This window comes from Plecotus auritus, assembly GCF_963455305.1.
Source record: "Plecotus auritus genome assembly, chromosome: 3".
Lineage (NCBI taxonomy): Eukaryota > Metazoa > Chordata > Mammalia > Chiroptera > Vespertilionidae > Plecotus > Plecotus auritus.
In genome coordinates this window covers 7,947,658-7,971,754 of record NC_137772.1, presented here as the reverse complement: position 1 = coordinate 7,971,754, position 24,097 = coordinate 7,947,658, and the positions used below count along the sequence as shown (strand labels likewise).

Here is a 24,097-nt window from a genome sequence, read left to right as displayed (position 1 = left end):
TGCTGCTTTTAAGATTCTTACTTTGTCGTTGGTGTTTGCCAATTTAATTATAATGTGCCTTGGCGTCGGTCTTTTGGGGTTCATTTTGCTTGGGACTCTGTGAGCTTCTTGGATTTGTGTGGGTTTTTTCTTCCCTATATCTGGGAAATTTTCTGTCATTATTTCTTCAAAGAGGTTTTCTATTCCTTGCTCAGCTTCCTTTCCTTCTGGAACCCCTATTATGCGGATGTTGTTTTGTTTCGTGTTGTCCCAAAGTTCCCTTAGACTCTCCTCCTGCCTTTTAATTTTTTTTTCTAGAAGTTGCTTTTCTTGGGTATTTTTTTCCATCTTGTCTTCTAGCTCACTGATGCGGTCCTCTGCTTCTTCTAGTCTACTCTTGATGCTTTCTATTGAGTTCTTTACAGCAGCGATGTCATTTTTCATTTCTTCTTGGTTCTTCTTCATTTCCTCTTGGTTCTTGCTCATATTGTCGAATTTGTCTTCCATTCTTTTCAGCCACCTTATGACCATTTCTCTGAATTCTTTTTCTGGAAGGTTGCTTGCCTCCATTTCGTTTACTTCCTTTTCTGGTGATGCCTGCTTTTCTTTCATATGCGGGCTGCTTCTTTGTCTCCCCATGGTCTCTCTTCTCTGGGTGTCTGGTTATGTAGTTCTCTCTCTCCTGGGTTGATTTAAAGGCACAAAATACAGCACTACCAGGTACAACTCACAAGGCACTGAACAGAAATGTATTCACGATATTAATAACCTCCAATAAAGGTGACCACCAGAGAAAGGCAAATTAGGTGATAGGAGAGAAAGAAGAAGAGGAAAAAAGAAAGAAAGAAAGAAAAAAAGAAAAAAGGAGTGTGAAAATGAAATTGGGAAAAGGGAAAGTAAAGAGAAAAAAAAAAGTAAGAGAGACAAGAAAGTGACTAAGAGAGAAAGGGGAACAGACTATATATATTGGGGATAAAACTCCAATAGAACAATCACTTATCCCAGCAAATGGCAACAACAAGTACCTGGGGATTAATACAAACTACAACACCAACTAATATTGAGTGAGGCAAGGGAAAACAGAAGCACTAAACAAAGAAAAAAATAAACAAAAGAAGAATAAGCAAAACAATCTCACAAAAACAGCATAAAAATTGGATATAATCTACATTCAAGCAAACAACAACAAAAGGACAGAGAGAAGGACAAGTTTATGGATAGCTCAGACAGCGAAGGGAGAGGTGTATGTGGACTTGGAGCAGGGGATTAGAGATTAGATATGTAAGTAGGGTGAAATTTTAACAAGGGGTAAACAGAAAGAATAGGGAAAATCTAAAGCAGTAAAAGGGTAAGACAAACAGGACACTGAAAAGGGGGAGGTTAGGAAGAGAGTGATGGCCTAAAGGTAGAGTTGAGATAGAGTAAAACGATGCTAAAGGAAAGATAAAAAATAGAATGTAGAACCCTAATCCCAAAATAAAATGAAGAGAAAATAAAATGACACTTTAAAAAAAAAAAAAGATAAAATAGCAGTAGTAATAATACGGATTGAAAATAAAAATGTAATCATTAAAAAGGTAAAATCAAGTGATGAAAAAAGAAAAAAAAGTTTCTTGATTAAAGGATGCAAAAAATGAAAATAAAAAAAAATAAAAAAATAAAAAAATAAAAGGTAAAAATAAAATGTGAAGTAGTGAAGGTCATTCACTTCCTCTGTTTTTCTGTTTGGCACGCCTGTTTCTCAGTCCAGACAGTATTGCAGTTCCCTGCGATCCACTGCTCTTCGGTGTTGTAAGCCAGTCCTGATTTTAAGCAGGCGGTGTGTCTTAATTTCTCGTATTCCTTTATTTTTGATTACGCAAGAGTCAATTTGTGATTCAGCCCCTGGGTGGCAGTGTTTCTGGATTGACTTCCGGGTCTATCTATGGCCTCTCTAGGCAGTGTTAGAGCCTTCTTTCCCTGTGGCACTGCCACCGGCCTGTGGGCGTGGTCTGCCTCAGAGCTGACTCTCTGATGGTCACTCCCCGCTCCGATCCCCAGGTTCCAGAAAAACAACTTTCCCCTGCAGTCTCCCAGGGTGTCCCCAACTGGGTGATCCTATGTATTGGGCTTAGTAATCAGAAGCAAGGATTTGAAGAGGAAAAAGCCCAAGTGTGCGAACTCCAGGACTGCGAGTAAACCCAGGCACAAAGGGAGCGCACGGGCTGCGCGTAAGTCTGGACAGCCTGAAATTCTTAGGGTGTCCCTGCACTTCAGATCAAAATGGGTTGCTTTTTAGAGTGCCCTTCTCTTAGCAGCTCTGAGGACCCCTTTCCACAATCACAGATCACGCCAGCCCCTACAGCCACGGATTTTTCTAGGCACAGACTTCCCTGGTCCTCCAGCTCCCGCAAAACGCGCGTTCCTCTCTCCCGCCGGGACCAGAGACCTCACCTTATCCCAGGCGAAATCTGACCTTTCCGTGGTGGAGTGTAGAGCTCCTCTGAACCCGTGTGCTTGCGCCAGTTGGGGAGCGTTGTTCTGGGGCTCGCAGCTGTTCCTGGGGTGCCGCAGTTGTGGATTCTCAGGCTTCAGATAAGCTCCACTTTCCGGATCAAGATGGCGCAGACTCCGCGTCCAAGCCCGCAGCTCCGGGAGGGGACCCAGCCGCAGTTGGTGCTGCCAGGTCAGGGGAACCCCGTTCAGCAGTCCCCCACCTCCTTCTGGAATTCAGCTGTCTCCCAACCAGCCAACAAACACTCCTTGTGCGTCCCTCAGCTGTTCTTTCTTTCTGCTCCGGGACAAGGCTCGGAACACGTCTGTCTATTCCGCCGCCATTATTCCCTCTCGCAACATGCATTTTAAAGTTCAGAACAAAGCGAAGGGAGTAGTGGCAATTATCTGGCTGCTTTGAATTAATTCAAGTCCACATTATAGATTGGCTTCAGATTACCATGTTTGCTCTATGAAAAGTGAGTAGAAGGAAGCACGTTATCCTTAGTTTTTGATGTTTCCTGAGCCAGAGTTTGAGCTATTCTAAGTATATCTCCACATGTCAAACTTGGATGACACCATCCAGTCACGCTGTAAAACAACTGGTTTGACTGATGTTTTAAGAATAGCCTCTCCTTGAATTGATCTTCTGATCAAAAGAGCTAAAATGATTTTTAGGCACAAATGTTGTCTGATAACCTGTTAAACATCACTATGAATCAAAGCTACACTAGTTGTGAGATATAGAAAGACACGAAAAAATAAGGAAAGCCAGGGAGTTAAAATTATAAAGAAGAAAATAAAAAAAAGGAAGGGACACAATAAAGAAAAAAAAAACATGAAAAAAAAAAAAAGATAATCTGAAATCTCTTCTAGAACCTTCTTCTAAGATATAATTCAGCCAGAAAAGATGACGACCTGCTCCTTCCGGCCACGTGGAATACGTCCCTTTTCCTGGTGCAGCTAAGCCAAACGGCGGGCAACTTCCCTGTGACAGTCCCACCGCCTTCCTATCTGCTCACCCATTGGTTTCCATGGGTTACAATTTCTTTTAGGTTAATTCTGAATAAAGACTATTTGTTGTTGTTGTTGTTGTTTTTTAAAAAAATATATTTTATTGATTTTTTTACAGAGAGGAAGGAAGAGGGATACAGAGTCAGAAACATCGATGAGAGAGTAACATCGATCAGCTGCCTCCTGCACACTCCCCACTGGGGATGTGCCCGCAACTAAGGTACATGCCCTTGACTGGAATCGAACCTGGGACCTTTCAGTCCCCAGAGCCAAACGAGTCAGGGCAATTTGTTGTTGTTGTTAATCTTCACCTGATGATATTCCCCCCCCCCCCCCCGCATTGATCATTAGAGAGAGAGTGAAGGGGAGGAATGGAGGGGAGAGAGAGAGAAAGAGAGAAAGATTGATGTGAGACAGACACATCGATGGGTTGCCTTCCACACGCCCCTGACCAGGATCAGGGATCGAACATGCAACTGAGGTACATGCCCTTGACGGGGAATCTAACCCACAATGCCTTGGTCTGTGGGCCAACGCTCTGACCACTGAATAAACCAGCCAGGGCAAGACCATTGGTTTGATGCAGAATATATTGACACGGAACTCACCGACAGCTTCGGACAGACCATAGACCTTCTGATTATACGCGTCTGTTTTATCCCATATGAAGGTGTAGGCCAAGTTTGGTGAGGCGGGAAACCACTTTTGAAAGAGTCTTCCTACGACAGCTACCATGAGGTGGACCTTCATCAGATTGAAGGGTATCACGGCCTGGGTCATGGTGACCTTGAGGACGGACTTGTACCCGGCAGCTCTGGAGCTCAGGTAGGACAGTCTCAGGTCTGTCCCCGGGATTGTGGTTTCTTCATGGAGCACCTAATGTGGATAAAGCACAAGCCCACACTGGGATCACCTACAGCCACGAGATAAACTACATGGGAGAGAACCGAGTAGAGCAACCGAGACACCAAGGAGGCGCTGTTCCTAAATGCCCAGGTGAGCTGTGATCTTGCTGGACAATCAGGGATGCATCTGCTGCCAGCCCAGTCTCGCTCCTCCTCCAAGCCTCTGGTCATTCGTTCTGAGTCACTCCCACCTCAGGGGCTCCTCCTACAGGGCACACTGTGACTGCGCCACCAGGTGACGTGCACGGACTTGTTGCTTTACAGTCACCTGGAGTCGCGCTAGCCCGTTTTTAACCTGTTGCCCGGGAGAATCAGAACAACATGTGTAAGATGGTTGGCTCAGAAGAGGGATGTGGTCCGGGCCAGAGAGCTGGTTTCCCCCAGCTGCACAATTGGGGATTAAACCTCTGCTCTGGCCTCATCACCCGACTGGTCCCAGCCTACAAAGGCAGGAATGATGACAAAAAAGGCCAATTCATTTGGGTTCAATTGTCGCACATTCCATATCCATGTGGAAAGGTAATATAATAATAGCACCTCCTCATAATTAGCTCAACACCGAGCTAAGACTCACCACTGATTTTCTATATGACAGTAAATGAATTAATAGTTTAAAGCTGTGAAAAACTTCCCCTGTGAACAACTAATGTGTTATTGAATGCACACAAAGACACTCAATATATACCTTTTGAATCGAAACCGGATTGTAAAAAGTTAATATAATTATCCGCATAAGAATTATCTACTGTACACATTAAAAAAATTCTTAACCCTACCATTTACCCATTGATGTGACTAGTTCAATGAATGCCAACAAATTTATACTGATGCATACAAAACACTACTTAGTTATTTTGAAAAATATATTTATGTAGCATATACAAGTCTTCCTCAATGGTTCAGACTCTCCTTGCTAACACTCCTATTAATTTGGTTAATAATGGTAGCCCCTTAATGCCTTACTACATATACTGTAAAGTGCAGGGCAGGAAATGGCCCTTTCTCAATTTAGAATTACATAGTGTTTTCTTTTTTTGTTTTGTGAATCCTCACTGGAGGATATTTTTCACTGATTTCTTAGAGAGAGTGGAAGAGAGGATGAGAGATAGAGAGAGAAACACTGATGTGAGAGAGACACATGGATTGGTTGCCTCCCGCACACACCCCAACCAGGGCCGGGATCAAGCCTGCAACCGAGGTATGTGTCCTTGACTGGAATCGAACCCAGGACCCTTCAGTCTGCAAGCCTTTGCTCTACCCACTGAGCCAAACTGGTTAGGGCTACGTAGTGTTTCCAGAGCCTTCCTCACATTGCCCTACCAAGATTCATCACGCTGACAGAAAGGATCGCCTTTTATGTTACAAAATCATGGAAGAGAGATTCAATGTTCAGAAGTGTTTCTCTCCCTCAACTCCTCTCACACAGGACACAGGAATGATGTACATCTGTCATCTCCAAATTTTAATAACTTAAGTAGAACCCTGGACCCTGGCGGGGGGGGGGCAGCTGTCAGTGTCAATGGAAACAATTGAATGGCTGAACTAGCACCAAAGAACGAGCTCAATGAGCTTGCATTCTGGTGTGTGATCGGTGTTGGCATGAATCTACAATAGGGCCATGCCGATGCCCTGCGGTAGAGTAAGTAGGCATTGCTACACTTTAACAGACACGCCACGTCATTCCAGTCGGGGTTCTTTACCAAACACACTGACTGAGCTCAGACACACACTGTCTTAAGCAAAATAGTTTTGGAGCATACAGAAACTTTCTAGAGCTCATTCCACTCCGGGAGACCACTGCATTAAAGATCAACTATGGGATATGAGGTGAATACAGGAAACAATGCATGGTTCTCCCATCACTGGGTGGAATATCAATGAGTTAGTGTGAAAAACAGATTCTGTGACTCCTGAACGGCCCTGAAAATGTAAGTGACTGACGGCCCTGAAAATGTAAGTGATTGAATCCTAAAGCATACACTCTATTTCCTCTTAATTTGTTTTGAAAATAACTTCTCATACATTTGATTAGTTTTCTATATGGAAGGCAATCTCTCATTAATGTATTTCCTGTGACCTAGAAATTACTTTTCTCTTTCAAAGTAGCATGTGTTATCCTAATTTTAATAACGGATTATTGACTTGACCATCATTAACCTACTTTCATGGAACACATACCTGTGATTTAGCTCATTAAAACATGCTTTCTCCTATGTAATTTAACTGGACCCCGTTATTCTGCATTAGTGGGAAGGTCAGTCCAGCCAGAGGGGAAATAAACCGCTCAGCCCACTTTTGGCAGCCGCATGGTCTGTGAGGCCTGCTCTGGATGCCACTGCACAATCGGTTAGAAGCTACATCCTGCCAATTTTACCGTCCAAATCTCTGTCTAACCCACTCCCTCTTCTCCATTTCCATCACCACCATGATTGTTGGGCCCTCTCCACCTGGGCGCGGGATATGCATGGAGCTACCGGGAACGCCAGCCTGCTCACTGATCTCTGTCGCTTAGTTAGCTTTAGAGAAATGCTAAAAAGACTTCACTGGTCCTCTGGTTCCCTATTTTTTATTTTTAATCTTCACCCGAGGGTATTTTTTCCCATTGATTTCTAGAGAGAATGGAAGGGAGGGTGGAGGAGAAGAGAGAGAGAGAAACACTGACATGAGACAGACACATCCACTGGTTGTCTCCTGCATGTGTCCCTACCGGGGCTGGGGAACCTGCAACTGAGGTACCTGCCCTTGACCGGGAATCAAACCTGAGACCCTTTGGCCAGCGGACCGATGATGCTCCAACCACTGAGCCTGGTTCCTTATTGCCTACAGCATTCAAGGTCTCCATTGTATGGCAATTCAGGGCCATTCACAAACTTCCCCCACTCTTTCCCCCTCTATGCCCTACATTTAAATGGTTCATCTGTTTTTATACTACATTGTTTTTACCACCACACTGCTGCTCATACGTTTTCTTCAACTTCCTCAGTGACACTTTCCTTGGCTTTCTTGGGAGTTGACCTCCCACAATTCTTCATTCACATCCTGATCCTATTTAGCATAGCAGGATGCGTGTCTTAGTATTCTTTTATCCTAGCGGAGTGCCTTGTATATAACAGGTTCTCAGTAAATTTTGCTAAATGTTGGATGTCTGTATGATGGGACGGGCAGAAAAAACCCCCACCCTCAATGTATTCCTGGAACTGTTGACTATTTGAAAGCTATTTCAATGACCTGGTTTGCTAGACATCTGCCACCAATGGACAGACAGTGCCTCTAGGTTAAGTCTATTTTAGGACTGGCTAAGGAGGTCAGTTACTGCCAAGTGGACCCTGGGGAGGAAGGACTAAATTGAATAGGTTGCAATGAATTCCTTAAAGCTTCAGCTCCAAGTCTGCTGGACTGTTCTGCAGCAAATGAACGAGGTGTCTCTTCTGCAGCGTATCTGCCTGTGAGCCATCTCATATTTTGTTCTTCTCACCTCCTCTCATCTCCATCTACACTTCCTCATCCCAGGCTGTAAGGGTATCTATAACGCCGATGACTCCCATACACATCTTTACTCCCAACCTCCTCCCTGGACTCCACTCTCACACGGTCACCTCTTACCACCTCAACCCCAAACACGTCTGGCCAGGCCACACCGTTTCTCCTGTGGACTGATCTCGCCTCCCGACTCGGCTCCTTGTTTCAGCCTCCAGTGGCCTCTCACTTAAAGTGAGAAGCTCTTACCCGTGCCGTGACCTTCAATGACTTAGCATTGGTGTACCACGACCTTCACTCCAGCCACACCTGCTGCCTCTTTGCTCTTCCCTGAACACGCCAAGCAAGCTCTTCCTTCGGAGCCTCTGAACTTGCTCTCTGCTCTGCCTGGAGTGCTTCTCTTTTTAAGGTTTATTCTTTCACTTAACGCTTCTGCCGGAATACCACGTTATCCAAGGGATCTTCCCAAACCACACGTTATAAAATGGCTCTCCAACCACGTTACCTGCTTCGTTCTTTAAAAATAAGTCTTATTCACAACCTGACACGTCTTTGTACATTTGATGTTTCTCTCTCCCTATTAGCTGGGAAGCCCTGGAGACAGGGGCTTCTTCCAGCTGGTTTCTGATCTGCTCCACTCGGACAGTGCTGGTGCAGGGCAGGTGTTCCATGAACACTCGAAGAACGGACGTGACGAAGCTGCAGTGTGCTGCTGTATTTTAAAAGTAAGTTCTTTTACTTAGCTTTTTATGAATAAAGTCCATTATTATGGTGCCAAATGTCCTGCCTTTAATATCTGAAAGTATTTCTTTTTTTTAATCTAAAATATATTTTTATTGATTTCAGAGAGGAAGGGAGAGATAGAAATATCAATGATGAGAGAGAATCATTGATCGGCTGCCTCCAGCATATCCCCTACTGGGGATTGAGCCCACAACCCGGGCATGTTCCCTGACAGGGAATCGAACCGTGAACTCCTGGTTCGTAAGTCAACACTCAACCACTGAGCCACGCTGGCCGGGCTGAAAGTATTTCTAATTGGTAACATATAGGGAAGAAAACAATGCCCAGATAGTTCAGTAGATAAAATGAGTAGTGAAAATATGGCTGTTTCAAAGAAAATTATAAGGTTTTTTTTTTTAACCTGTGAGAATAGGGCTTTTTGAATTATGTATTATAGAGCTAAAGACAGGATATCAAGTTTTAAAAATATTATCTTGGGAAAATTAATGAACATTTTCTGTCAAAAATAATCTTTTTGAAAACGTTTTTTTTTTTTTTTTGTTTACAATAATAATCAAATGGTGAGTTACTGAGAAATGACCTTGGGCAAGGCAGTCAGGAGGTCAGGTACCTATAAGCACTAAAACCTTTTCCCAACGAATGCGTGAATTCACGAGCAAGGACGTCATTGCTATTGCGTTGAGGTTGTTTTTCCATCTGGCTACAAAGGAAAAGTCCTTTGAATAGACCTTTAAGAAATAACAGAGATCAATACCTATCTAGTGCGTGCGTACACCCCCACCCCATTCTACAGAGTGGCGAAGGGCCGCAGTAGAATGATGCAGCCTGTTTAAACAGCCTTTGGACACCTCCTGACGTGAAGTGGCTTACAGAGAAGGACAGCTGGCATACCTACCTGCGTTTCAGGGATGATGGGACTGTCTTCAGGAGAAGACCTGAAGAAGGTGGATAAAGGCGACGACACGATGATAGGATTGGGCCTCACAAACCCACTCAGATCACAGCTGGGGATGTCATTCTCCTCCTTCTTCATGACCAGGGTGTCCATCACATAGAAGACGTTCCAGGGAATCCACACGGTGTGGTACTGAGTGAGGAACGGGGATCGCTCAAACACCAGAGTGAGAGAGGCCCCGCCATTTGCCACCAAATCAAACCTAAAGAAAACAAGATACACTTAGTGAATCAGCTGGGTCCCATGTAACGACTCCCAGTTCATCTAGTTTAACCTCCTCCAATCAGTTCATTTAGTTTCACCTCCTCCAATTAATATGCTTGACAAAGAAAGTCGACTTTTCCTCCCAACTTTCCTATGAAATAGTTTAAAATCTACAGGAATATGAAAAGAATGATCCAACAAACACTCATATACCCTTTACTTAGATATACCAATTTATTTACATTTTTCCACATTGACTTTATCATCTACCTATCATCTTTCTCAGAACCACCTGAGCTTAAGTTGTACATATTATGCAATGTCACTCCTAAATATCTCAACCAGAATCCCCCAAGACAAAGAACTTCCTCGTACAAAACCACAACACTGTCATCATGCTTTAGAAAAGGAAATCAACTCTTAAAGAACGACATGAATAGATGACTCTAAGTTTCTGCCACATGTACCATCACAGATTTCTGGAGCCTAAACGTTGTTGTACTTGTATATCACGAGGGACAATAAAACATGCTGGGTGATGGAAGAATGTCTAGTTCCTTTTGTTGTTGTTTTTTTTAGATTAAAAAAATATATTTTTATTGATTTTAGAGAGTAAGGAAGAGGGAGAGAGATAGAAACATCAATGATGAGAGAGAACCATTGATTGGTTGCCTCCTGCACATCCCTCCACTAGGGATTGAGTCTGAAATCTAGGCATGTGCCCTTAACTGGAATCGAACCCAGGACCCTTCCGTCTGCAGGCTGACGCTCTATCCACTGAGCCAGACCAGCGAGGGCAAGACTGTCTAGTTCTGCTTCTTAAAGTACTTCAGAGACTGTGCACTAGGACGCACTCACATGCCATCCTGCCGGGTGATGGTGTAGCCATACTCTGGGTAATGGAAAAACGAGACGTTGACTCCAATGAGTGGCGTTCCGTCCGCAGTTAGCACTTGGCCTCTGATGACAGACGCGAGGCTGTGGGACACGCAGAAGAGCCAGAGTGAACAAGTGTCTTCGCAGCCCCACCCATGCTGGGTTAGAGATGACTCCACCTCAGGGTAACATCACACGCAATCCTTATTCACAACAGCCAGACCCCAGATGCTCCCAAGACTGTGTCCCCTTTAATTCCGTGCAACCCACCTTCTCTACATGCCGTGTATCTGAGTCTGGGTTTTCAAGTCGCTGCCATCTGGTTTTGGAGACTGATCCAAACCAGTAATTTAGAGATGAATTTTAAAATGATACACTGCCTACTTTTTTTTCGTAAGTCGTATGTCTGGTGCTTACATGAAGAAAAGTATACTTTGCAATTAATTCCGAGGCAATGTGTAAATCTTCGGGGAGCGAGTAGTACAAGATTTAAGGGGCAACGAGGAACATTCGTGCAACAACTTTTAATCAGCCGCTGGGTCTCGCTGCATTAATGCTGCGGAATCGCTGCGGACCCAGGAGTCCGGAGTACATCATCCCTGGGCACAGCGGGACGCGGACACCTGCCTCGCCGTCTGGGTTAGGCCAGGCATCACCGCCCCGCACAGCACAGCCGGGTCACAGGACTGCTGCCTGGCCTGCCTCCACCCCCTCCTCAGCATCTGTATTACTGAGGAAGCTCAGCTGAAAGGAAAAGTGCCCTTCTTTTTTGCCTTCTGGGGTCTTTTCGTGGCCTCTTTCGAAACATTTCCAACGGCACCAACGAGCTAAAGGACGACGGCCTGACTCCCCGGTGGGGTGTCCCGTTACGGCGCGGGCCCTGAAGTTGACAAGGTACAGGAATCGTGTCAAGGACTCGCAATGCGATGTTTGGGGAAGACTTTGCCGGAAGAGGAAAAACCGCCTTAGAAAAAAAAGCACTTTCCTCATCTGCACAGCCAGCAGCAGCCGTGTCAGCTCCCTCGGAATCCATGTAAGCTCACCCGGAATCCGTGTCAGCTCAATGGGAATCCGTGTCAGCTCAATGGGAATCCGTGTCAGCTCACCCGGAAGCCGTGTCAGCTCACCCTGAATCCGTGTCAGCTCACCGGGAAGCCGTGTCAGCTCACCCGGAAGCCGTGTCAGCTCACCGGGAAGCCGTGTCAGCTCACCCGGAAGCCGTGTCAGCTCACCCGGAAGCCGTGTCAGCTCACCCGGAAGCCGTGTCAGCTCACCCGGAAGCCGTGTCAGCTCACCCGGAAGCCGTGTCAGCTCACCCGGAAGCCGTGTCAGCTCACCCGGAAGCCGTGTCAGCTCACCCGGAAGCCGTGTCAGCTCCCTAGGAAGCCGTGTCAGCTCACAGGGAATCCGTGTCAGCTCAATGGGAATCCGTGTCAGCTCACCCGGAAGCCGTGTCAGCTCACCCGGAAGCCGTGTCAGCTCACCGGGAAGCCGTGTCAGCTCACCGGGAAGCCGTGTCAGCTCACCCTGAATCCGTGTCAGCTCACCGGAAGCCGTGTCAGCTCACCCGGAAGCCGTGTCAGCTCACCCGGAAGCCGTGTCAGCTCCCTAGGAATCCGTGTCAGCTCACCCGGAAGCCGTGTCAGCTCCCTAGGAATCCGTGTCAGCTCACCCGGAAGCCGTGTCAGCTCCCTAGGAATCCGTGTCAGCTCACCCGGAAGCCGTGTCAGCTCACCCGGAAGCCGTGTCAGCTCACCAGGAAGCCGTGTTAGCTCCCTAGGAAGCCGTGTCAGCTCCCTAGGAATCCGTGTCAGCTCACCCGGAAGCCGTGTCAGCTCCCTAGGAATCCGTGTCAGCTCACCGGGAAGCCGTGTCAGCTCACCGGGAAGCCGTGTCAGCTCACCCTGAATCCGTGTCAGCTCACCCTGAAGCCGTGTCAGCTCACCCGGAAGCCGTGTCAGCTCACCCGGAAGCCGTGTCAGCTCACCCGGAAGCCGTGTCAGCTCACCCGGAAGCCGTGTCAGCTCACCCGGAAGCCGTGTCAGCTCACCCTGAAGCCGTGTCAGCTCACCCGGAAGCCGTGTCAGCTCACCCGGAAGCCGTGTCAGCTCACCCGGAAGCCGTGTCAGCTCACCCGGAAGCCGTGTCAGCTCACCCGGAAGCCGTGTCAGCTCACTCAGAAGCCGAATCGGGAGGAGGTGCCTAACTAACCTCTTGTTGAAAGGACTCTCCCCGGGGATCACATGGGTGCTCTCGGCCCCGGTGAGGAAGCCGATGCGCTCGTAGAAGGACTTGGCCGCCTGCTGGGACGGGGACTGGGGGCTCTGGCTGATGACGTCCTGCGGGTCGGGCCGCCCGCGGCAGTACGGCTGGTTTTGGCAGGAACTCTGTAAACAGCAGTCGGGGTCCATGCAGTCGGTGAGGCCATCTGCGGAGAGAAAAGTGAAGCGGTGAGAGGAGCCCCTTCCCACGCCGAGGTGTGGAGAGCACTCTGCTGGTTGGTTGGTCTTCCCCATCCAACACGTTGTCCCTCCCGCCCCATCCGAGAGTCCTTCCCGTGAGGTCCACGTTTTGGAACCGATGAAATACAAACACGACCCTCGCAGCTGCTTTCGTCGAGAGTAAATGTTTAGATTGGAGACAGCTGAAAAGAATATGTTGATTCTGAGCAAGAAATAAAAAAGGACTAATTAGAACAGTCTATGAGCAGGGTGAAGCAATATGGATTAGCTCTATGTGCAATCGCTCCAGCCCTCTATAATTTAGAGAAAACGCACGAGGAGGTAACATACACAGTGTGTGTGGCGAGGGCACGGGCCTCCAGGGCGCCGTTCTAATTTGGGAAAGGCTCAGGAAATAGCGTCTGTGGGATGAAGCCAATGCAAACCAACACAAACAAGATGAGACGCGCCCACCACCTTCCAAGGATCCTGCTCTCCCAAGGAAGATAAAAGCATGCTCCAAATAAAATGAAGGTGTCTCTCAAACTTTCAACAGGAGCCTGAGCCCCGGGTATGCCTCCCTGTAATGGAGATATTAATTTAAAATGCGGCAAATGTAAAAATGCTACATATTGGAAACAATGAGACACGATCGCAAAAAACCGACCAATAGCGATGGTGACGTAAAACAGTCATGGGCAGACTTTGCCGGTGCCTTCTCCAGGAAGCCACACTCAATGTCCATTTAAGCATTTTGTTTGAAACATATCAACCCACCCATTAGTGGCTAAGGGTGCCGCACGCCCCACACTGGGGATCGAGCTCGCAACCCGGGCATATGCCTGGACTGGGAACCGAACTGCGACCTCTGGCTCATAGGTTGACGCTCAACCATTGAGCCATGCTGGGCTAAGTTCATTTTTCACTGACCAGTTGATACCTAAGTTTTCACCTGCCGGCCAATTACATTTCGCAATATGCTAGATTAATAAAAAGTGTTGGCTTTTGAAGACTTTAATCCCTCTTGGGAGAATGGATAATAATAGTTTTTAAATCTTCAAATACATGTAGCAGGTCTTAGTGTGACTCTATTATGGCAAATCAGTTGAAAGTATCTAGTTGACCTATATATTTTATTTACACAAGTGTTTTTTAAAAATAACTTTTATTTAAAAAAACAATACACTAGCCATTTTCTTTCTTTCTTTTCTTTTTTTTTTTTTTTGCTTTAGGCTACTCTTATTAATCCTATATAGTAAAAGCCTAATATGCTAAGTGTCCAACCGTTCGTTCGACCATTCGCTATGATGTGCACTGACTACTAGGGGGCAGACGCTCCGACCGGTAGGTTAGCTTGCTGCTGGGTCCGGCCAATCGGGACTGGGAGAGATGGGCTGGACATGCCCTGGAGCCCTCCCATGGTCCCTCCCCAGCCCCGATCATGCACCGGTGGGCTCCCTTGGCCTGGCCTGCACCCTCTCGCAATCCGGGATCCCTCAGAGGATGTTGGAGAGCCAGTTGTGGCCTGATCCCCGCAGGCCAGTCTGAGGTACCCCACGGGTGTATGAATCCGTGCACCGGGCCTCTAGTAGAGTATAAGCTTGCCCTTCGTTATTTGACAGCAAACTGAGACAAAAGAAAACAGACTACATGAATTGTACTGCACATCTAGAAGTGGGTGAACAGCAACACGGGAGGTGAGAAGCAGAGACCAGGATCCTGGCTCAGTGCGTTCTGCCCGCCTGAGGAAGACTGTAGAGTGCTTGTGATTTCCCCTGACACCCATTTCCCCGTCTTTGGGCAACAGCTCTAAACGCTCACTGGGTACCCATCCCTCCCCGACTCAGTCCAGGCGCATAGCCCTTCATGTCTGCATCAGAAATGGACACGTGACCTAACTGGTCTAACTGGAGTGAATTTCAGGAGCCACCTGCGAAGAGAGCCCCGGTCCCCCCAGCTTGGAGCTGCCAGCTGTGAAGCTGCTGTTACCTGGGACCCAGCCATCGCAGAGGACGCAGAGCCAGGAGCTGGAGGGGACAAGCGGCAGGTCCCGGGGGCATCTTTGGGGTTTCTGCAGTGAGCTGCACCTGACCTGGCCTCCTGGGCTCTTCAGTTCCAGAAGCAAAGGCCTTCCCTCTGCTGCCTGCGTTGGGCTTTCTGTCACTTGAAACTGCAAGGACTTAGTTCATCAGGAGACAGTAACCACACCTCTCTCACTGCTGTCCTTGTGGTTCGAGGGAAAAGCTTACTGGGTGAGTACTTGCATTACGGTGATGGTGTTGGACTACCTTTACGTTAGTATTTTAATTTCTGTATGGCCACAATTTCTATACACATGAAAACATGGTCAGAACTGTCCACAGGCCGATCTTACGACATACGGTTTCCTTGCGATAGATGTTCATGTAGATGTCTGTTATACGCCTAAAAATGTGTTGCTAATCTCCTGACACTGCGTATTAGTCCTTTGGGAAAAAATATAAAATCATGTTTTAATAAAATCAAATGAAACTGAACTTTGAAACTTAATATGAATTCATTGAAATATTACTTTCTTAGCCAAAAGGCCACAGAAATGAGAAATGTCTAGATATTTCTCAATATTTCTAGTGGAAGAAAGATGAAACTATGCTACAGGCTTATTTTTCAAGAAGATATATTCTAACAGTGCAATACAGTGCATTTCCCCTCCATCTCTTTCAAAGAAATAGAAGCACAGTTATTGCCATTCAGATTTTAAAGTAGTCAACTTTGAACCATTGCCCAATATCACTACCAACTTCAAAAAAACAATTAAAAATAAAACTCCATGGATTTAGAATGCATTTGGCATGGGAGAGTTATTTAATGCAAACATTTCTTAATATTCCTGCAGGTTTCCCCTTACATTAATTCTTTAACATGAGTAGAAACTAGTCAATAAAGTACTTCCAAGTACTGTATTATACTGCATGTCCATTATTCTGATAAATTAAGGTTTAAACATTCCCCACTCTCTTTTTCCCCACCACACTCCCACCGTGGCTTCCTGCAGGCACTGTATGGCTCAGTGACCAAGGAGGAGTGCTCGAATTGTGCCATTCATCTTTGTTAGTTTATAAAAAGGAAATGTACATCTGGCATGCAGTCCGCAGGTCATAAAACTGCATGAGATCGACACCTTCTGAACGAATCAACTGAGAATGCATTTTTACAAGCCTCTCTGCGAACATCAATCAGAGAAGGAATCTTCTTTTCAGCAGCCAAGATTCAGGGACACACTGTTTGTTATTTTTTCGGGGGAGTTGATGAGTAACTTGCCCAAGCAAATGAAGGATGGTTATGAATCTGGCTCCCCATAAATGGGGAAAACATTTTTCATTCTTTGTCTGTACTTATATGGCTGGGGCTATCTGGTACCTCTAAGCTGATTACCCACTTGCCCAAACGTATATTGTGGCAAAATTGTCTTGGTGGAATAGCTTCTTAAAATCATCGAGATTCCATTTGAATCTCAAGAATATTAGGTTGGCTTAAATTTTTATTGGTGTAGAAGCCATATCTAGTAGAATGAATCATAAAAAAATCTCCAGAAAATCAGAAATGTTCAGACGCACTGAATAACAACATCAATAGCAATTAAGAGCCTTTCTCTTTTCAGTTTAAGCTTTGCAATATAAGTGGTACTTTGAGGTAAAGCAAATGATATCGTTTATGCTTTTACTCAACCTTTTTTAAAAATATATATTTTTAGTGATTTCAGAGAGGTAGGGAGAGGGAGAAAGAGATAGAAACATCAATGATGAGAGAGAATCATTGATGAGCTGCCTCCTGCACATCCCCCACTGGGGATGGAGCCCGCAACCCAGGCATGTGCCCTGACCAGGAATCGAACTCTGACCTCCTGGTTCATAGGTTGAGGCTCAACCACTGAGACATGATGGCTGGGCTCAGTCTTTAATATTGTTGCTCCAGTTTTCATTTTTAAAAGTGTTCTTATCATTCCTTAGGCTTCCAATGGGTGTTTAAACAGTGGTTGGGAAATGTATTTTGCAAAGGGCCAGACAATACATATTTTAGTCTCTGTGGGCCATGGAGTCTCTGTTGCAACTCTTGAGCTGCCTTTAGAGCAAGCACTAAAGCGGTCCAGCCATAGAAGGCATGTAAATGAATGGGTGTGACTATGTCCCAATAAAACTTTATTTACAAAACCAGGTTTTAGCTTAGGGGTCATAGTTTGCCAACCTCTGGTCTTACTTTAAAGTTCCTACCCTGCTCTAGTTCCTTGTGTTTTTTTTCCAAATCATTCTTGATTTTTTTTTTTTTTTTAACAAGGCACACTTTGCCAGATTACTAAATCTTCTGACTCCCCGTCTTCCCTAGTTACCCTCTACGCTGGCTTTAATCTGCTTGTCCAGGCTCTCGCTCTTCTTTCAAGCAGCTTTGGCTATTTTCATCGGTTTCTCAAAACCTTGACATACTGACTGAATAAAAAGTCATAAATCTCCTTTTAGTGAATTTTCATCTTTTACTCAAAAGGTAATGCTCAGCCCCCACCTCACCCTCTATCCAGCCCAAGCCAGAGGGAGTGGTTGAATTGGCATCATGTTCAGTGTTCTGTATCTTCTTGGTTTGGCTATAGTGGCTTTCTTGATGATTTTAGTTTCTATGTTCCATGCTAATGCCTCCAGGCTGATCATTCTCCTGAACTCTATTTCCACAAGCTGCCTCCTAGGGTTTTCCACTCGGATATCACACAGGCATCAAAAACGTAACATGCCTAAAACACACCATAGGCGATCTGCTCTTCTTCTGTACTGCCCACATCAGCGGGCCCACCATCCCCGCCCACCCAGATTCTCTACATAGAACACAAATGTAATCCTCGACTCCTCGCCTCCCTTCCTTTTTCTCTGCACATAATCAATGACCAATTCCTTCTTTTCTTCACCCCAAACATCTTTTTTAAAAAAATTTTATTTTATTGTTTAAAGTATTACAAATAGTAGTACATATACCTCCTTTCCCCCCCATTGACCTTCCCCCAGCCTCCTCCACCCCCTAGCACATGCCCTTATCCCACCCCCCCAGTGTCTTGTGTCCATTGGTTGTGCTTATATGCATGCAAACATCTTTTGAATCAGTGTATTTCTTTCCATTTCACTGAAATTACCCTTCAGGCCACCGGGGCCACCTTTTGACAAGATCTCAACAGCTAGGTTTCTCAGGTTCCAGTCTTGTCCTAAATATTCATTCTCTACGCTGTAGTTAGAGTAATCAAGTCAGATTTCATTATTCCATTCCTTTAGCTGAAAGACTTCCTTTACTTGGTCCCTGCCTCCTTCTGAGTAGTTAGCACTCCTGGACACAGCTTACAAGACATTTCATGATCATTATTTCCTCTGCCTGGAGACCTGCTCTTACTCCCCACCCCACATCCTCCCACACTCAGCTCAATGGCCTCATGAAGCTCCTTGAAGGATAATCCAGTCCACTGTTGTATCCTCAGCATCACTTGGCCCCAAGCTGGGGTACAATATATTTGAATGAAGAAAAGAGTGACTTTAGTTCCTAAGGTTGTGAGATTGGAACAAGTCAGAACAATGTCTTAAAAGCACGTTAGAAACACCTACTGGTTTGCCTTTATCACCTCTACCCGACGTTTAGGCACGATGCCACTCCTTGGTTTTGTTTTTACTACAATAGGTATTTCTAAATGCTCAGCTGGTTGAGCACCATCCCATGCACTACAAGGTCACCAGTTCGATTCCCTGGCATGTGTTTGGATTGTGGGCTCTATCCCAAGGTGGGGGCATGCAGGAAGGCAGCCAATCGATGTCTCTCTCTCCCCCACCCTCTCTCTCCCTCTCAAATAAATAAAACATATTTAAAAAATGTTCTTGACTAATTGGACATTAAGCAACCCACACAATTATAAAAAGCATTAGAACAAATTATGTGAAAGACTATAATTTTACAATGGAAAAGTCCTTGTTTATGAAGGCTTATAATTCAGAATTCATCAAGGAAAAGATAAATGTTATGAAAATTGACCTCATATGAAGCGAACACTTCTGCATGACAAAGGACACCATAAACAAAGTTAAAAGACAAACCAAAACCTGGGATTAAATATCTGCGACGCGCCTAACGAAGAGTTAATAAGCTGAATAAACGAAAATGAAAAAGGAAAAGTTAAGCAACTCAACAGAACAAAATGGGCAAGAGAACTAAATAAGCAGTTAGCAAAAGAAGAAATACAAATGGTCAAGAAATGTATATAAAGATCATCAATCTAACTAGCAATTAGGGAAATGCAAATTAAAACAATAAAAATGGAGTCGTTTTGAGCTGTCAGACAAAATTCATATTTTTCATTTTGCTGGACGGCTTTGTTTATGTGCAGAGCAGGAACAGGGGACATAAACACGCTCATGCTGATGAAGTAGAGAGTGTGAAAGCCACTTACAAGGCAATTTGGCAGCAGCTATTGAAATTAAAAATTAAAAAACCCCTTGACCCAGCAATTTCACTTCTAAAAACCTGTCCAAAAGAAATATTTGTACATTTACAAAAAGATTTATACGCAGATACACACAGATAGAGAAATACACAGATTCACTACAGATTTCTCTCTAAACTAACAGCAAAAGGTAAGAAACAATTGAATTATTATTTTTCCCTTTAATCCTCATGCTAGGATGTTTTTGTTGATTTTTAGAGAGATAGGAAGGGGGAGAGAGAGAGAAAGAGAAAGAGAGAGAGGGAGAGAGATATCAGTTGCCTCCCATACATGCCCCAACCTAGGTATGTGCCCTGACAAGGAATTGAACTTGCAACCTCTGGGTGTATGGAACAATGGCTCCAATCAACTGAGCTACCCGGCTAGGGTCAACCAAGTTATTACTAATGTGGTAGTGGTAATGTTAACTAGTGTACCCGTATTTCTATTAAAAAGAATGAGAGACACCTACAGGCATTGGCATGAAAAATCCCTCCTGGGTATACTCTTTGGCAGAATCCATTTTGGACCTGTACCTATCCCATTTAAGTTTAAAAACATAGCTACGCATGTATGTTCACTGAAGGAGGAGAGAGATGCACAGTGAGTTGCTGGCGGTGGTCAACTCGTTGACAATGAGAATGTCGTATCCGTGCACGACCATTGATGACAGCGCTCCCCACCAATGCAGAGGCTCTCACCGTGAGCCAAGTGTGACAAGGAGGCCCGCTTCTAAAGAGGTACTCCGCAAGGTCCATGTCTACCCTCGAAGCTGGAGGGGGCAGCTAACGGCAGTGGGTGCAAAACGTAGTGGGGGAATTCTAGTGCCAGCCTGCATGCCCGAGTTCCCTCCCCTTCTGCAGCTCACTCAGAAAGTGTGAAAACCCCCATGCTCCTTGTCAGTGACCAGGGAGCTACTGGGGTCCTCTGCTGGTGAGCACACAAATGGACTTCCTTTGCCTAGAAGGGGGCCGACTATGCTCCAAATTCCGTGGAGTCAAAGGCTCAGACCAACCTGGCTCTCCGCTGAAGGAGGATCCAGTAGTAACCCGGAACCCCCAGGCCCGCGCCCCCCACCATCATCTCTACCAGGAATATATTTTCATGCTGTGGGACTCTGAGTGCCCCTCTGTGATCTGTTACCTGGATCCTTTTTGGGAAGCACTCATGAGACCTTGTAACTGTGTCTCTCTCTTCCTTTTGTTCTTTTAATGGTTTTCCCTCTCTCTTCCTAGTTCTGTTACTCTCCTTTTATTTAGTTCTTATTGTTCAGTATGTTTTTGGAGAACACAACAGTATCACCTTCCTGCTAGAACTTAAAACATGTATTTCCCAGTATTTCCTTATTTTCACCTGGTAATCTCCGGACTCAGACCAACCCTACCATCCGTCATACTCACTCTGATGCGTAGTTTTCATTCATTCTTGTGCTTCCCTTGTATACTCCTAGGCACATTCCTACTTTTTGACCCTTTGCCGTTTGATTCTTTCATTTGTATTTTCTTTCTCTCTCTCTCCCCCTCATTTCTGTTTCTATCTTTCTAATTTCTGAATAACCTTAATTCAATTGTGCTTTCTTCTGTACTATCGCCCATCTCCAAATCCTATATAATAAAGAGAGGAATATGCTAATTATCCGTTACTCCGTGAGGTGTAACGACTGGATCACGGGTCTGCAGGAGGGTGGGGCAGTGAACTACAAGTGGGGGAGGTGGAGAGCTATAGGAGGGGGCAGGGCAGCAAGCTATGAGGGGGGGGGGCGGGGCAGTGGGCAGAGAGCTACAGGAGGGTGGGGGGAGCTACAGGAGGGCGGGGCAGCGGGCAGAGAGCTACAGGAGGGTGGGGAGAGCTACAGGAGGGCGGCAGCGACCTACCAGTGCACGGATTCGTGCGCAGGGCTACTAGTACTTTAATAAAAAGACTGTTTTAGGCACATCTTCCTGACACATCCCCGAAGGACAAAACACAACCCTATCTACTTACAAGTGAGATGTACCACTCCTGGCAGGATTTACACAGTGTCATTCCACCAGGCTCACACGAAGTTCACTATGAGGCTTCAAGTCAGTGTTGTGCCCTCAACCATTCAATACTCAAGAGAGGGCTTGAGTGCCTCAGGTACCCACAGGGGGCTGTCCCCTGGAAGCCCAGACAGGGAAGCCAGATGTCAAAGGGATCTCTGACTAGATCTCTCTAACGGGAGGAAAGATGGGAACATGTGACCACTGCCAGCGAGAATGTATTTTGGAGAAGTCATCTCATTGGTAAGTATGTCAAGTGTCTCCAAAGAGAGGATCACCTGGGGCAAGCTGTTGCATTTTGAAGCTGCATAGTGGGACCACCATATGGGGAGCTATTTCAAGTCACAAAACCCTCTGTTGAAGGAGGGCCTTAGAGGGTAGGCTGGGTGCAAGCAGCTCTGGGTCCCAAGGTGGACAGGGCGATGGGTGGCTGCTTCGCCAACCTGTGGCCTGGAGAGCATGCCAGGGGCTCAGCACTGGTCTTCTTGTTCTCCAGTGAGCAGGCTGTTTGGGGGGCAGGAAGGAGAGAGAGAAGAGAGGACGATTCCTCCTGAAAGTAATGGGAGCCTATTAGCCACACGGAATAGTGATTCCAGTGCACTGTCCGGTTATACTGAAACGAAATGCTATTGATATCCTACAGAGCATCTGCTTCTCCGCCCACCCAGGATACATGCAGACCCCTTGGTGTTGGTGCCACAGCGTCCATGTGCCTTTGGGTAGGTAACCTAATTCACACCGACGAGAGTCGGCCCCAGGCCCGGCCTCACGGAACCACTGAAAAAGGTGTCCACCTTGGACCAGGATTGTTCTGCAGGTGGATGTAAGCCTAGAGCTGGTGGTGGTCCTGGTGGGAGAGACCGTCAGAATGGAGCCCCCACAGAATAAGGCAGAGCTGACCGGTGCATCATCCCAGACCTGCGGTCACGGTTTGAACACCGAGACGCAGCTCTACAAATGGTGTTTACCGCGTGTCCTAGGGCGTCAGGCACTGTCCTTATTTCAGAGCAGGCTCTCCTACTGTCCTCACAGCGTGATAAGGACGTCCGCCGTGGCCAGCCTGCGTCCTGCTGGGGGTGGGGGTGAGACCATCGTCTCTGTACCCACAGCCCAGGCTTTCCTTCGAAGAAACCCTCCAGCTCAGGGTCCTGGGCACCCGGTACACAATCTCAAGGGTGGCCCTGGCATTCCTCCTTAGAAGACCAAGGACGTTGGGTTTGGGACAGAAACACACACGACCGGAAATAAGCAGAGAGACCCCAGGGGTCTTCCATCCGCTCAGATCTCCCCTCGGAGGGGGAGCGTAGAGGCCGCCCAGTTCCGTGCTAATAGTAAGGAACAAAGGCAAAGAGGCCACTTCATGCTGATAAATTCTGAGGGAAGGGAAAGACCCCTAGCTGATGACAATACTGAAGAGCGGATCAGCCCCCAAATGACTCCTCAGTGTCTCTGCGGAGGGGCCCGCACCGGCTTCCCTGGGAGTCTGTGACCTATCAGCGAAGCCCCTCTTGGAAGACAAGCTGAAGCGTCTGCTCAGAGAGGAAGAGCAGCGGCAGGAAACGATGGGGCGGGGGCTTAGGGACCGGGACGAGGAAGCTGCCTGCCATCTGGGCTGTGGCTCCAGAGGACCGATGCTGCCAAGTGTGGTCAAGAGGGGTCTGGGCGACAGGGCGATGCTAGCAGGAAAGCTGCGAGGGCTAAGCCTGCCCGGAGCAGAGAGGGAGGAGGCTTGAGTGCAGGATGGTCCTGGTGAAAAGGACGCTGGGAAACGGTGACTAGTCCGCTGGAGACTAATGGGAGGACTGCAGCTTCTTGTCGGGAAGATGAGACACCCGTACACTGGGCCTGAGAATGACTGCGGGCCAGGCCAGCGTGCGTGCATGCCCGGGTGTGTTCGTGCGTGCCTACGTGTGCATGCACACATGCCTGTGCACTGCACGTATCTGTGTATACGGGTGTGAATGTGTGCACACACATGTGCGTAGGCATGTGTGGAGTGTGTATATATGTGAATGTGTGTATGTACATGTATGCAGTGTGTATGTGTGCATATATGTGTTCGTGTGTGCCTACGTGTGCATGCACACATGCCTGTGCACTGCATGTATCTGTGTATACGGGTGTGAATGTGTGCACATACATGTGCGTAGGCACGTGTGGAGTGTATATATGTGAATGTGTGTATGTACATGTGTGCAGTGTGTATGTGTGCATATATGTGTTCGTGTGTGCCTACGTGTGCATGCACACATGCCTGTGCACTGCACATATCTGTGTATACGGGTGTGAATGTGTGCACATACAAGTGCGTAGGCACGCGTGGTGTATGTGCATGTGTGCAGTGTGCATATATGTGAATGTGTGCATGTGCATGTGTGGAGGCATGTGTGCAGTGTGTATGTGTGCATATATGTGAACGTGTATGTGTGGAGGCATGTGTGCAGTGTGTATGTGTGCATATATGTGAACGTGTGCACGTGCGTGTGTGCTGGACCACGGGAAAGGTTGAGGGCTGGGTTTGGCCATCC

At 46.6% G+C, this 24,097-nt stretch overlaps 1 protein-coding gene across 17 annotated transcripts in view; it reads right to left on the bottom strand.

The window, feature by feature from the left end:
• The window catches only part of TENM3 (teneurin transmembrane protein 3), a 1,236,272-nt gene that overhangs the window by 63,406 nt on the left and 1,148,769 nt on the right, over nucleotides 1–24,097 (bottom strand). For all 17 annotated transcript variants that reach the window (XM_080662244.1, XM_080662258.1, XM_080662255.1 and 14 more), the window contains 4 exons: nucleotides 12,838–13,054; nucleotides 10,609–10,728; nucleotides 9,487–9,748; nucleotides 4,074–4,341 (listed from right to left, as the gene is read on the bottom strand). In XM_080662244.1, coding sequence (XP_080518370.1) covers nucleotides 4,074–4,341; nucleotides 9,487–9,748; nucleotides 10,609–10,728; nucleotides 12,838–13,054 — 867 coding nt within the window. The remainder of the gene's footprint in view (nucleotides 1–4,073; nucleotides 4,342–9,486; nucleotides 9,749–10,608; nucleotides 10,729–12,837; nucleotides 13,055–24,097) is intronic.